At 47.2% G+C, this 14,909-nt stretch overlaps 1 protein-coding gene across 1 annotated transcript in view; it reads left to right on the top strand.

Annotated features, from left to right (window-relative positions):
- PDCD11 (programmed cell death 11) overlaps window positions 1-6,229 on the top strand; it is a 45,944-nt gene extending 39,715 nt beyond the window's left edge. The window contains 5 exon segments of the mRNA XM_030568840.1: window positions 353-603; window positions 1,353-1,521; window positions 2,792-2,945; window positions 3,631-3,796; window positions 5,675-6,229. Coding sequence (XP_030424700.1) covers window positions 353-603; window positions 1,353-1,521; window positions 2,792-2,945; window positions 3,631-3,796; window positions 5,675-5,846 — 912 coding nt within the window. The 3' untranslated portion in view covers window positions 5,847-6,229.
- Window positions 6,230-14,909: the final 8,680 nt, after the last annotated feature.

Below are 14,909 nucleotides of genomic sequence, written 5' to 3' on the forward strand. Positions count from 1 at the left end.
TCAGATGAACTCACTTGCAAGTGGAGTTAAAGTGTAAACTCTGCAGTCAGAGGTGCAAAGTTAGGGAATTAGCTCAGTCCCTGGATGTGCTTTATTAAGGGAAACGAATCCCCCTTCCCCCTTGGGACTCTGCTCTTCTGAGACGCAGCCTCTGGGTGGGGTTTCAAAACTCTCCAGGTTTCATTTCCCTCTCTAAAAAATTGGCCCAGTCTGTTGAATAGATGCCCCCCCCCAGGATGCCTTGATGTCTGACCATCTTGCGTACATCATTCCCTTGTAGTGCTAGATGGTGCCTGAGGTATTCCAAAGTGACACTGCCTCTTGTTCTCACCCCTTTCCTTGCCCGCTTCAGAGGAAGAAGCAGACGAAGAAGGAGAAGGAACAAGAGAAGCAGAGGGTGGAGAAGGAGCTCTCCAAGGTCGAAGCCGCCCTGATGGACCCCAATCGACAGCCCCAGACTGCAGACGACTTTGACCGCTTGGTGCTGAGCAATCCCAGCAGCTCTATCCTGTGGCTGCAATACATGGCCTTCCACCTCCAAGCCACGGAGATGGAGAAGGCCAGGATGGTGGCAGAAAGAGCACTCAAAACCATCTCCTTCAGGTAGAACGCTTCCCCCCCCCCCCGGCACGAGAGGGGCAGCAGCTTGATGTACATGTGCACGGGCATCTAACCTGCTTCTAGAAATGGAATGTAGGGACACCAGCAGCCTGGGTGGGGAATAGCTCCAGTTGCCCCATAGTACTCGAAGGCTGCTGTTCTCTGCTTGCCTTGTTCGAGGGAGGACCCAGGCTGAACCGCTACAGTGACACTACATGAGTCTGCAGCAAGCCCATTGTGTGTTGTGTTCCTGTTAGAGCTCAAAGCTAAGCAGGGCCCAGCCTGGGCATTGCTAGGATGGGAGATGTAAGGGGACAAATGGGTGCTGCAGAAAGAGCAATTGATGATTCCATAGATGCCCAGTCTTCCTTCTTAATCAGTACTGACCCAGTGCCTCAACGTGGTGCTGTGGTTCTCTTGTAGATGAGACCTAATACTTCTTTCTGGCTCTCTTCCTGAGTGAGGGGTGTTATCCTTGGTCCTGTGGGCTTACTTCAGCATGAGTAAATACATTCTGCCTCCTTTATATTCTCCAGGCAGTTTCAATTGGCTGCACAGTTCTTTCTCTCTGACAGCGTGGTATTACTGTGCACCATAAAACAACTACCACTGTCTGCCTCGGAGAGGGCCACATTTCAGTGGTGCAGTGATGCAATCCCTTAAGCAACCTTACATGTGTGTTGGGGCTCAGCTAATGTTTGTAAAGGGTTTTGAGTTCCTCTGACCAAGTTCTTGTCCTGTTTTGCTTTCAGGGAGGAGCAGGAGAAGCTGAACGTCTGGGTAGCTCTGCTGAACCTAGAGAACATGTATGGCACAGAGGAGACACTGATGAAGGTCTTTGAGAGGGCTGTTCAATACAATGAGCCCCTGAAAGTCTTCCAGCACCTGGCTGACATCTATACCAGCTCTGAGAAATACCAGGTGGGTATCTGTACTCCTGATGTGCTGAGGAGCAGGATCCTTGCTGCTCACCACCAGGGCAGGAGACGATCCTTTTTTTTTTTTTTTTTTTTTTTTTTTCTTAGAAAGTGCCTGGCCGAACTCGGCGTTTGCTCCCCAGTTGTGTGTATCTAACTGCCAGCCTGCCGCAGAGTTATGGTGCAGGCCTGCGTACGCTGTTGGGAGCAGCAGGGGAACTTAGCATCAGTTTTTCTTAGATAGGTCTTCCTCACATAGCATCTGCCTGTTAATCTGTTTCCTGTGGTGCATAATAAGATGATCTGTCTGTTACCAAGATTTGATTTCCTCCAGGACTTCTGAATTTGGTTCTCCTGAAAGGGTGAGGGACCAGTCATGCTGATTCGAGCTGGATATAATGCAGGTGCTAGGCAAGTTTCCCACGCAGCTGTGCCAATGCATCCCAGTCCTGACCTTGCAACTGCTCCTGCATTTCTGATCCTGGGCTTGGCTTGGCCTGGCAGTGATAGATAGGCATGCCAAACTGATCCTACAGACCCAGTGGGAAACGCCAAACTCATTGTCACTTAAGCTCTAAACCTGTATCTCATTCCCAGCATGCAGAGATGAAAGGCCCAGTGCATTCACTCTTCTCCAGGGATACTGTTTTCTGCGTGGTCAGAAGCTGCAGACAGAGTAAAAATCCACCCTTGTAGGGAGGGAGCATGGTCAGCTGAGCCAGGCACAGGCCTGGGAGTTGGGAGACTTGGGCACTGTTTTTAGCTTGGCAGTGAGTTGCTGTATGAACTGGAGGAAGCTGCTCCACTGCTCTGAATTCCAGTTTCCCCATCTGTGTTTTAAAAAGGGCGGAGCTAATGATACTCCCCCGCCTCTGTAAAACGTGCTGGAGACTGTACGCGGCAGAGCTAGGCAACCGTTGCTATGCCGGCATAACCCAGAAGCGTAGATGTAGCCTACAGCAATACAAGGGGTTTTTCCATTGGTGAAAGAACATGAAGCAACTGAGCAGTGGTAGCTATGTCGACAGAAGCATTCTTCTGCTGACATAGCTACGTCTACACTGGGAGTTAGGATGGTGTAGCTGTGGCACTCGTGGGGGTGGATTTTTCACACTCCTGCCTGATGTGGCTGTGTCGACCGTATTTTAAATGTAGACCAGGTCTTAAAGATCATGGCTGGAAAGCTCTCCAGAAGTGCCAGGTTCTAGTATGAGGTTGCGTGATCCAACCCAATGTTAGACTGACTTCTCCATCCCTCTCTGGTATCTTTCCAGCAAGCTGATGACCTGTACAACACGATGCTGAAGCGTTTCCGCCAGGAGAAATCCGTGTGGTTGAAATATGCCACCTTCCTCCTGAAACAGGGCCGGGTGCAGGCCACGCACAGGCTCCTGGAACGCGCCCTCAAGGGCCTGCCAGATAAAGAACGTAAGCGTCCCAAGGCTGGCTTCTCTCGCACTCCATGTGTCATCCTTCCCATTCATTGGGTTCCCGTTTCTCAGGTGGCTTGGTTGATCTTTGGTATCTTGCCATGCTAACAGCTGGGAAGAAGCAAATAGGTCTGCAATCTCCTGATGCCTGGCAGCGATGGGGAGGGGAGACTTTTGGCCAGGATGCCAAAGCCAACCGTTCTGGTACACACTAAACCGTGGGGTTGGCTCGCGCAGAGTAGAGAGGACCTCATTTTTTAAGGTCTGAAAACCCCCGCTCAAAGTCAGCTGCTCTGCATGTGTGTTCTGCTTCTGACGGGGGAAGGGTTGTAAGTAGGCCCTGCTGGGATTTGAACTATGGTTCCAGGGAGCCCTGGAGTGTTGAAACTCGAGAGACCAATGCCTAATACATCCCCTCCAGGAGAGAGTGGAATAAAATGCTGACATGGGAAGTGAGCTGCAGTCGACTCTGGGGATGCAGATCCCCATCCCACCAAAACCTCTTTCTTAGCAGAGATAAAGGATTGGCTGCAGATAGCATTGTCCTTGGAGCTGTGCCAGCCTCTTGCTTGGCTATTTGGCAGTTGTCTGCATGTGTTTGAGGGATGGGTGGGAGGGGATGGAGAGGGGCAGGCACCCTTGCTGGTATGTGCAGTGCCCTGAGGGGTGTCTTTTCATTATAGATGTGGATGTGATTTCCAAGTTTGCTCAGCTGGAGTTCCACTTTGGGGACCCCAAACATGCCAAGGCCATTTTTGAGAGCACGCTGAGCAGCTACCCAAAACGCACGGACATCTGGTCCATCTACATAGACATGATGATCAAACACGGCAGCCAGAAGGAAGTACGGTGAGTGCTTGAGACGCAGGGCAGCTGGGGTGTGTGTGTGTGTGTGTGTGTGTGTGTGTGAGAGAGAGAGAGAGAGAGAAGGGCTTAAAATGCCCCCGTGCAGGGAGTGTGGATACCCTGCAGTACTGGGCAGTATGGGGGATCCCAGAGCAACAGCAAATCTGTGTTACATGGGGAAGGCAAATGGCTGTGGGCTCATCTTTGTTGGAAAGGAGGAGACCTTCAGGGGCCCAGTAGGCAGACTTGGATGGAGCTTTCACAGCAATGCCGAATCCAGAAACTAGCAAATGTGATTTAAATCTTCAGGACCTCAGCAAGATCTACACGGCATGTGAGGAAGTCCTTCTGCGTGTCTCTTGACCTCTTTTTAATCCGTGCTTCTCCAGTAACTGATTCCATATGTCTATGAGGCTGAGAGCAAGAGGCCACGACTGGCTGAGGAGCAAGAGCTTAGTTAATCTTTTTATTTAATGCTGCTGTTCTTTCTTCTCCAGATGCATGTGGCTCACAGAAGAGCATATTGATCTCCAGCCTAGGCTGGTTGCCCCTTAGCAAGGATATGAGATTGCTCCTTCGTATGCAAAGTGATAGCGAAAGCTGATCAGCCCCTCCATTTTACATGGTCCCTTAGTTAGTCTTCGAGGGATTAGATTTTTATTGGTAGATATTGATAAACATCAGCTTCACCACACACACAAACCAATGAAAAAAATATTTCCCTGGATGATGATCAGAATTTCCAGATAGAGTAAGAAAAATGCTGCTTCAAAACTTATTAGAGTTTCATTTAAGGCTACCGTATATACTCGTTCATTAGCCCGTTCGTATATAAGCCAACCCCTCAAAAATGGATAGGAAAAATAGCAAAAATTGCACAACCCTTTCATAAGCCGACCCTATATTTCAGGGGATGGAAAACATGGCTCCCGGCCTGTCAGGGTAAGCCACTGGCGGGTCAGGATGTTTAGTTTACTTGGAGCATCTGGCCATTTCCTGCAGCTCCCATTGGCTGGGAACGGAGCACAGGGAGCTGAGGGGCTCCATGCCTGCAGATGCTTCAGGTAAACAAAAACACAATGTATTAGATATTCAGTTCAATGATTCTTGTAGAGTTAAAGTCGTCAAAGTTTGGTGTAGACCTATTTATAAGTTGTTCCCCACTCTTTGATGTGTCACGTTTTTACCAATAATATTTGGCTTATGAACAAGTATATACGGTAATTACTTCATATATTTTGACATGATGTTGACAATTTGTGCTTTAACAGTTATAAAGCTTTAACTTTTTGAATCTCAACATCTACTGTCATTAAATAATTACTCTGACCTCGCCCCTTGTCTGATTTCTCCCCATAATTACCCACAATTGTGAACATTTAACTTGATAAAATATTTTAAAAAAAAATCCTTAAAGCCCATAACTGTGCACAACTGTAAAAAGATTAATAAAAATGGGGAAAATTGCATAAACAATATTATCCGTTGAAATTATTAAAAAAAATAAAAATTGAATTCTGCCAAGTCTACCCTGGGGGTGAGAAGGACTACTGGTTGTCATGAGCTTGGAGCTAGCAAAAGGAAATCCTGCTTTGCACAGTGTGTAGGCCATTCCTGAGCTTAGTCAAATACTGTGCCTGGATTTTAGAGAAACGGCTGTATAATCTGACCAGTAACCGTGCAAGCAGAGAGGAAGAGGGTTATGAAGCCTGCTGATTCACAGGGCTCTGACTTCATTCTACAACAGGCTGAGTGCATGTACTGTGTTTCCTTTGCCTTCCCCTGAAGTATGACCTATCCTGCCTTTGAACAATGGGCAGGACATCAGGCTTGCGGATCCAGTGCTGATCCATGTTCTGAACGGGTTTTTGATTCTTGCAGGGATATTTTCGAGCGGGTCATTCACCTGAGCCTGGCAGCAAAGAGGATGAAGTTTTTCTTCAAGCGCTACCTGGATTATGAGAAGAAATACGGCACGTCGGAAACCATCCAGGCTGTGAAAGTAGCAGCGCTGGAGTACGTAGAGTCCAAGAGCTCTCTTGCCGAGAGCTAACTCCCAGAGCAGAGAGACTCAAATCATGTTGCAGACTCCATGTATGTGGTGCTGGAAATGGAGATCCACTGTAGTGGGCTGCCTGTGTCCATAACTAGTGCATTTCCTGAGAGTATCAGCAGCCGGGCTGGATTGTCCAGGACCAAACTGAGGCCGAAAGAAGTAAACATTTACAAGAGCTTTTCATCTTACCCCACTGTACAACAGACTTTTTAACATGTGGATGATTTTGAATCTAGTTAAGTGCTGATTGTTTTATAACTGGTAGAAACCGCTGTCCTCTGTACTGCTTTCCTGTCGAAATGGGGAAGTTAGTGACTCCCCATCCATTAAATGCAATGATCTGGCATAAGCTCCCTTCTCTTTCCTATCCCCCCCCCCCCAAAAAAAAAAAAAAAAACCTCTTCCCAGCATCGCTCAGAATATTCTCACATTCCACCTGTTATGGTGTCTTTCAAGATTTGTCTCCAGTGCCTTTGTGCTGCCAGCAATTTAACACAACCACTTGCCTGAATGATTCCTCTAAAAGCCTACGGCCATCCTATTAAACTTGATCCGGTGCTCATGAGCAACTCTAGGGTAACAAACATGGCTTGTGGTGGACAGTAATTAGAAAGGAGACTGCCTCAGCAGCAGCTGTCTAAGAGGTCATTAAACTGAGAGAAGAAACCAAGTGTTACTTGCTGAAAAATAACCAATCCCATTTTAACCCTTTCATACTTGGAATAGGACTGCCTATCTAAGGTCCTTATATGGCTACCATCAGCACGGTATCCGAGCCCTCAGTCTTTAATGAATTTATCCTGACATCCTCTCACTGAGGTAGGGCAGTGCTGTTACCCCCTTGTACAGCTGGGGAGTTGTGACACAGATGGAGTGACTGGCCCAAGGTCGCACAGGAGGTCTGTGGCAAAACAAGGAATTGACCCCTCATCTCCTAAATCCCAGACTTGGTGGTGGGGGCATACCTCTTCATGGACAGATCCCAGGCAAACTCCCTCTGTTAGCCTCTGCTGTTTGCTGCTCAGCTGGTTTGCTGCTGACTGCCTTTTTATAGCAGTCAGGCCCACTCAAGGCCCACCTGGAACAAAGCTCTCCCAATACACACTGTTCAGACAAGGCGACCAGCTTGGCTGAAGAGTATAATCCTTGCTGATCTTAAATACAAAAAAGAATCTTACAAGAAGTGGAAGCTTGGACAAATGACCAGGGAGGAGTGTAAAACTATTGCTCAGGCATGCAGGACTGAAATCAGGAAGGCCAAATCACACTTGGAGTTGCAGCTAGCAAGAGATGTTAAGAGTAACAAGAAGGGTTTCTTTAGGTATGTTAGCAACAAGAAGAAAGTCAAGGAAAGTGTGGGCGCATTACTGAATGAGGGAAGCAACCTAGTGACAGAGGATACGGAATAAGCTAATGTACTCAATGCTTTTTTTTGCCTCTGTTGTCACAAACAAGGTCAGCTCCCAGACTGCTGAACTGGGCAGCACAGTATGGGGAGAAGGTGACCAGCCCTCTGTGAAGAAAGTGGTTCAGGACTATTTAGAAAAACTGGACGAGCACAAGTCCATGGGGCCGGATGTGCTGCATCCGAGGGTGCTAAAGGAGTTGGCGGATGTGATTGCAGAGCCATTGGCCATTATCTTTGAAAACTCATGGTGAATGAGAGAGGTCCTGGATGACTGGAAAGAGGCTAATGTAGTGCCCATCTTTAAAAAAGGGAAGGAGGAAGATCCGAGGAACTAGAGACCAGTCAGCCTCACCTCAGTCCCTGGAAAAATCATGGTGCAGGTCCTCAAGGAATCAATTCTGAAGCACTTAGAGGAGAGGAAAGTGATCAGGAACAGTCAGCATGGATTCACCAAGGGCAAGTCTTGCCTGACTAACCTAATTGCCTTCTATGAGGAGATAACGTGCTCTGTGAATGAGGGGAGAGCAGTGGATGTGTTATTCCTTGACTTCAGCAAAGCTTTTGACATGATCTCCCACAGTATTCTTGCCAGCAAGTTAAAAGAAGTATGGGCTGGATGATTGGACTATAAGGTGAATAGAAAGCTGGCTAGATCGTCGGGCTCAGCGGGTAGTGATCAACGGCTCCATGTCTAGTTGGCAGCCGGTTTCAAGTGGAGTGCCCCAAGGGTCAGTCCTGGGGCCGGTTTTGTTCAATATCTTCATTAATGATCTGGAGGATAGTGTGCACGGCACTCAGCAAATTTGCAAATGACACTAAACTGGGAGGAGTGGTAGATACGCTGGAGAGTAGAGATAGGATACAGAGGGACTAGACAAATTAGAGGACTGGGCCAAAAGAAACCTGATGAGGTTCAACAAGGACAAGTGCAGAGTCCTGCACTGAGGAAGAAAGAATCTCGTGCACTGTTACAGATTAGGGACCGAATGGCTAGGCAGCAGTTCTGCAGAAAAGGACCTAGGGGTTACAGTGGACAAGAAGCTGGATATGAGTCAAGAGTGTGCCCTTGTTGCCAAGAAGGCTAATGGCATTTTGGGCTGTATAAGTAGGGGCATTGTTAGCAGATTGAGGGATGTGATCATTCCCCTCTATTTGACATTGGTGAGGCCTCATCTGGAGTATTGTGTCCAGTTTTGGGCCCCAAACTACAAGAAGGATGTGGAAAAATTGTAAAGAGCCCAGCAGAGCGCAACAAAAATGATTAGGGGGCTGGAGCACATGACTACTTATGAGGAGAGGCTGAGGGAACTGGGATTGTTTAGTCTGCAGATGAGAAGAATGAGGGGGGATTTGATAGCTGCTTTCAACTACCTGAAAGGGGGTTCCAAAAAGGATGGATCTAGACTGTTCTCAGTGGTGGCAGATGACAGAACAAGGAGTAATGGTCTCAAGTTGCAGTGGGGGAGGTTTAGGTTGGATCTTAGGAAAAACTTTTTCACTCAGAGAGTGGTGAAGCACTGGAATGGGTTACCTAGGGAAGTGGTGGAATCTCCTTCCTTAGAGGTTTTTAAGGTCAGGCTTGAAAAGCCCTGGCTGGGATCATTTAGTTGGGAATTGGTCCAGCTTTGAGCAGGGGGTTGGACTAGCTACCTCCTGAGGTCCCTTCCAGCCCTGATATTCTATGACTTAGCAATCATCCTGGACCATTCTGTGGAGTCCAAGAGGCTCCATGCAAATGGTAACTCTTAGAGAACATTTTTCACCAAAAGGGCCAAAGACTAGATCATAACACAAAGAAACATATCTCCATGCACCCCTATTGCCCGCTGCAAAGGAAGTTGTGACTTCCCAAGCCACATTAGGTTCCTACCAGTTCTTTTGTTAATTAATATTTGTCTAGGACATGTTCCAGCAAGTTTTGAGCAAAACCTCCCTGTGCGCTCCTCTTTTTAAATCCACTTAACTCCCTAAGACGAACAATATTGTTAGAAGCTACTAGTATCAGGGAGCCACTGGTTCTTTTGTGTTGCTCCAACTGAGGTTGTACATCTACTTGAAGAGCCTAATGCCAAATGTCGCACTCTTCTTCATGAAAGAAAATGTAACCTCTCCCCTTTACTGGAGAATAGTCCACCACCAGGATCTCTCGTTGTTCCTGTCCAAATCTGGGTACGGTCCAAAGGCTCTTAAGCAACCTAAGCAGTCATGAGGTAAGAGGTAAGATCCTCTCATGGGTTAGTAACTAGTTAAGACAGTAAGCAAAGGGTACAAATAAATGGTCAGTTTTCTCAATGGAGAGTGGTAAATAGCGGTGTCCCCCTAGGATCTGTACTGGGACCAGTGCTGTTCAACATATTCATAAATGATCTGGAAAAAGGGGTAAACAGTGAGGTGGCAAAGTTTGGAGGTGATACATAATCACTTCAGATAATTAAGTCCAAAGCTGACTGTGAAGAGTTACAATGCGATCTTACAAAACTGGGATCACAATGGCAGATGAAATTCAACATTGATAAATGCAAAGTAATGCTTATTGGAAAATATAATCCCAATTATACATACAAAATGATGAGGTCAAAATTAGCTGTTGCCACTCAAGACAGTGATCTTGGAGTCGTGCATAGTTTGCTGAAAACATCTCAATGTGCAGCCGCCGTCGAAAAGGCTAAGAGAATGTTAGGAACATTAGGAAAGAGAGAGATAATAAGACAGAAAATATCATAATGCCTCTATAAATCCATGGTACGTCCACACCTTGAATACTGAATGCAGATCTGGTCGCCCTATCTCAAATAAGATATATTAGAATTTTTAAAAGTACAGAGAAGGGCAACAAAATGATTAGGGGTATGGGACAGCTTCCATATGAGGAGAGATGATAAAGACTGGGATTGTTCTGCTTGGTAAGGAGATGACAAAGGGGGAAATGATAAAGGTCTAGATAATCACGACTGGTGTGGAGAAAGTAAATAAGGAAGTGTTGTTTACCCCTTCACATAACACAAGAGCCAGGGGTCACTCAATGAAATTAATAGGCAGCAGGCTTAAAACAACCATAAGGAAGTACCTCTTCACACAATGCCCTATCACCCTGTTGCCAGGGGATGTTGTGAAGGCCAAAAGTATAACTAGTGTGACAGACCCAGGCCAGTAGGGTACAGGAGTCTGGTAGAGGGCAAATATACTGATCACTGGATGAGTAGTTTTCTGTTCTCTGAGTGACCAGGGACCAGAGCAGGGGTTGCACTAGAGTAATCAGGAACCTGCTAGAACCAATTAAGGCAGACAGGCTGATTAGAACACCTGCAGCCAATCAAGGCAGGCTAATCAGGGCACCTGGGTTTAAAAAGGAGCTCACTCCAGTCAGGTGAGGGGGAGCTGGAGGAGAGGAAGTGCGTGTGAGGAGCTGGGAGGAAAAGGTGCAAGGAGCTGAGAGTGAGAGGGTGTGGTGTGGTGTGGTGTGGTGTGGAGGAGGGCTAAGGAGTACAAGCGTTATCAGACACCAAGAGGAAGATCCTATGGTGAGGATAAAGAAGGTATTTGGAGGAGGCCATGGGGAGGTAGCCCAGAGAGTTGTAGGTGTCATGCAGCTGTTACAGGAGGCACTATAGACAGCTGCAATCCTCAGGGCCCTGGGCTGGAACCCGGAGCAGAGGGCAGGCCTGGGTTCCCCCCAAACCTCCCAACTCCTGATCAGACAGGAGTTGACCGAGACTGTGGGGAAGATCACTGAGGTGAGCAAATCTGCCAATAAGCACAGGACTCACCAAGGTAGAGGAGGAACTTTGTCACACTAGGTTCAAAAAAGAGTTAGATATGGAGGCTAGGTCCATCAATGGCTTTTAGCCAAGATGGTCAGGATTGCAATACCATGCTCTGGGTATCCCTAAACTTCTGACTGCCAGGTGCTGGGACTGGACAATGGGATGGATCACTCCATAATTGCTCTGTTTTGTTCATTCCTTCTGAATCATCTGGTGCTGGCCACTGTCAGAAAACAGGACACTGGGCTAATTGGACTATTGGTCTGTCCCAGTATGGCCGTTCTTATGTTCTGTTTTTACGTGCCTTTTGCCCACCTTTTATCCCTTCCTTTTTGTGTAGAGAAGGAATGAGCATCAGAAGGCTGTCACTGATCAACATCAGCCCAGGTTGAGCATCATCTTCTTAGGTTGGTTCTGTCGCCTCAGGGTCGGGGGGGGGGGTAATCTGAGGTGTGGGATTATGGGCCCTTCAAAATGTTATAAAATTATTGCAAGCTAACTTTGTGATGCTTTTGTTTAACCTTTTAGTAAGAAGGGTATGGGTTGTAATTAGTTGAATCTAAGATTAATATGTGATCTTCAAAGCAAATTTGTGTTTGCTCTTTTCAGCCATTACAGAGGCAGTGGAAATGAATCTTGGCTACAGTGCCTGTTTTTTTTTTAATTTTTGCCCAGTTTATGGACCTCTCCCGAGAGAGGAACAGGCTGTTCCTAACTCAGTTTTGGGCTCCCTCCTTCATTACAAAATCCATGCTGAATTCCTCCTTGATACCCAGCAGAGCCCACGGCTAGAAGCTGCTGGAGTGGTGGGATTATTGCTTGTGATAGCCTGAGTTCCTGACTCAGCTGATGGGCATGAATAGCAGTTACTCATTATGCTAAATCCTGACTTCTTTCTATTTGTCATGCTTTTATAAGCGTCCTGGTTGTCGTCTGTTGTAGATCTCCTCGGAGAGCTGCATAGAATGTCTGAACCCTGAAGGAGAATTAAAAAACTCAACTCAAACACCTTCGCAAAGGGGCTGCCATCACTTCTCTTTCTGCCAGCACATGATGTATAGCAATTACAATCTCTGTGTATTAGCACTTGCAGTCCATGAGATGTCCCCCAGTGCCTGTTTCCAAGTGCTAGCCATGCTCCTGCTCTTTCTCTCACAAGAGAGCACAGTGACAGAGCAGTCCAGTCTTCCCTTCACCCACTGCATCAATCCCCTGTAAAACCTGCACCCGAATCAGTGCAACAATATCACCAACTCTCTTGATAGTTGGCAGGACCGACTGTAGGCACCAGTAAAGCAAGCATGTGCTTGGGGCATAGGGTGACCAGACATCCCGATTTTTATCAGGATTGTCCCTATATTGTACCACGAATTGTCTCGATATTTTGCCCTCTGGTGCACAGGCAGAGGGGGCTTGTGTCCCCTGCCCCAACTGCACCCCAGCCCTGCCCTGACTCTGCCCTTCTGTCCCCAAATTCCTGCCATGGCCCCGCCCCCAGCCCCACCTCCTCACTGCCTTTTGGATTCCTCCCCAAATCCCTGCCCTGGCCCCGCCTCTTCCCCAAGCACACCACATTCCTCCTCCTTACCCCTCCCTCCCAGGCTAGCACTAATCAGCTGTATGGTGGCACAATTGCTGGAGGAGGGTGGAGAGGCAGGACACAGCAGCCAGCTCAGGGGAGGTGGAGGCAGAGTGAAGGTGAGCTGGTGTGTGTGTGGGGGAGGACGCGGGGCGTGGAGCTGCCAGTGGGAGCAATTTTTCCTATGCTCCATGGGCTTTTTTGGCTTGGACAGTTGCACTTTTGGAGCTTAGGGCAACAAAAAACCTAGAGTCGGCCTGATAGTTGGTGGTCTGCTTAAACCGCCCGCTCCTGGAGTTGTGTGAACGTGCCAGAATCGGAACTTTAATTTAAAAAAACAAAGTAAGTTTCTGGCCCTCATGTTCACATTCTCAAGCTTTTCTTTGGCCCAGCTGCACCTAAAATGTTCAGAAATCAGAAAGCAAAGAAAAAGAATTCATATTTATTTATTAAAAAAACTCAATTTTTAATCGAGTTGCATGAGTTTGAAGTGCCTGACTCATGCTATTTGTACACTTGGGGTTGACAGTACCATGAAAGGCATAGCAAAAGTGCATAAAAATGAGGTGCATATATAAAGGAACATTATAAATAAGAAAAGCCAACTCCAATATGCTGCCAACCATTGAAACAGACACAATTGCGTGTAACTAATTCAACATGCAGTTAGAGACAGGTGAATTGTGCAGTGCTATAAACACAAATCAATTCTCCAGCCAGTGGACAACACAATAGTGCAATGACAGTGGTACATTTAAACCTCCCCTCTCTCCGTTTCTCAGAGTGGAGCTTGGTTCTTAAGAGAGAAGCTGTGAGGATCTCGTTCAGGAGCCATTTAAGGCAGTGGAAACAGTTTAAAAAGCCCAATGAAAGAAGGGAGGAGTGGTCACTGCTTCCCATGGCTGAATCCCACCGATTCCAATCAGTGCAAATCAGTTTCTACAGGCACAAGACATGCTCATAATGCAGTCTTTTGGCTGGCTGGTTTCTGGTCTCCTTCCAGTAGGAGAAAGATGCTTAACTGATACAATTAAGCGTGACGAGTGTGCACTGTAACTAAGTCTGGTTATGAGCTTGCCATGTCTCAGACCCTAAGCAGGGGTGAAGCTGGTCAGTGCTTGGATGAGAAGCCCAAGGTGTGCTGCAGGAAGTGGTAGTGATGACTCAACCTGTCCCAGGCCAGCTCAGCAGGATGCAGGTCTGCTGACTGTGCTGTCTTCCAGATACATAAAACCAAGTTGACCATATGTGCTCATGAAAAAGGATCTTTGGTGTCCTGGCCAGTTTCCAACTGGGTAATTACATTCCACTTCATTAAATTTCCCTGTGCAATATCAGTGGCCTACTAGCTGGCATCAGGTCAACTTGACCCCAGAGAAGTGGAGGGGGAGGATACACAGGGAAACTGACAGTTCAGTCCTGGGGACATGCAGTGTGGGGTGGCACTTAGGACAGCTAAAATAGTGTGAATGAGAAATGTGCGTACACGAACATGGGTTTGTATTAACTTAGTGCCCGATGAACTTTATACCCTTTAACTATGGAGCTACTGTGCTTTCAGGGTCTGCACTGTGTGAATACAGGTCATTTCAGTGTGCTCCAATCCAAGTTAGGGCATACTACCCCCTCCCTTCCTTCATGTAGACAAACCCTTAGACTGTAGAGTTTTTCTGTGCATTGATGGACTGCTGTTGTATTCCACCCCAGATGCAATTGCCCATCAGGTCCTCTGGGAATTTGTTTATGCTATAGAACTATAAGATAAAGTCTTAATAATAAAATAGGCAGTTGTGCCAGGTTGGCTTGTCCTGACCCTGAAATGAAGGAGAGCAAAGAGGCTGCCACATTCATAGCTGAGATAGGGAAACCCTGGCAGTGTATTGTAGCTGGTTTCCCATCTTTAACGTGTCTTTGTGTACGCAGGTCCTGGGGGCTCGGTCTGTGCCTCAGAACAGTAGGGCTGCAGTACTGATAGTCTGGCAACGGTGCAAATACCTGCTTTAGGTGCCATGTCCTGTGTGTGGGAGCAGCATTGCATGGTTGTGTCTTAGAGACAGGTTCCTGGCACAATGTGGTTGGTCTTTATCCTGACGCTGTTCATCCTTCCTCCCTTGCTGTGCCCAGGAGGAACAGCTGTTTGGAGGAGAATTAGCAGCAGATCAACTAGCTGTATTACTGTGCCATATTTACCTATTTGAACATACAGTGAAGCAAAGTCTGATGGGAAAGTCTGGGAGGAGAGGGGGAAGGGATAGCTCAGTGGTTTGAGCATTGGCCTGCTAAACCCAGGGTTGTGAGGGCCATTTAGG

The sequence above is a fragment of the Gopherus evgoodei genome, chromosome 7 (assembly GCF_007399415.2).
Source record: "Gopherus evgoodei ecotype Sinaloan lineage chromosome 7, rGopEvg1_v1.p, whole genome shotgun sequence".
NCBI classification, from domain to species: Eukaryota; Metazoa; Chordata; order Testudines; family Testudinidae; genus Gopherus; species Gopherus evgoodei.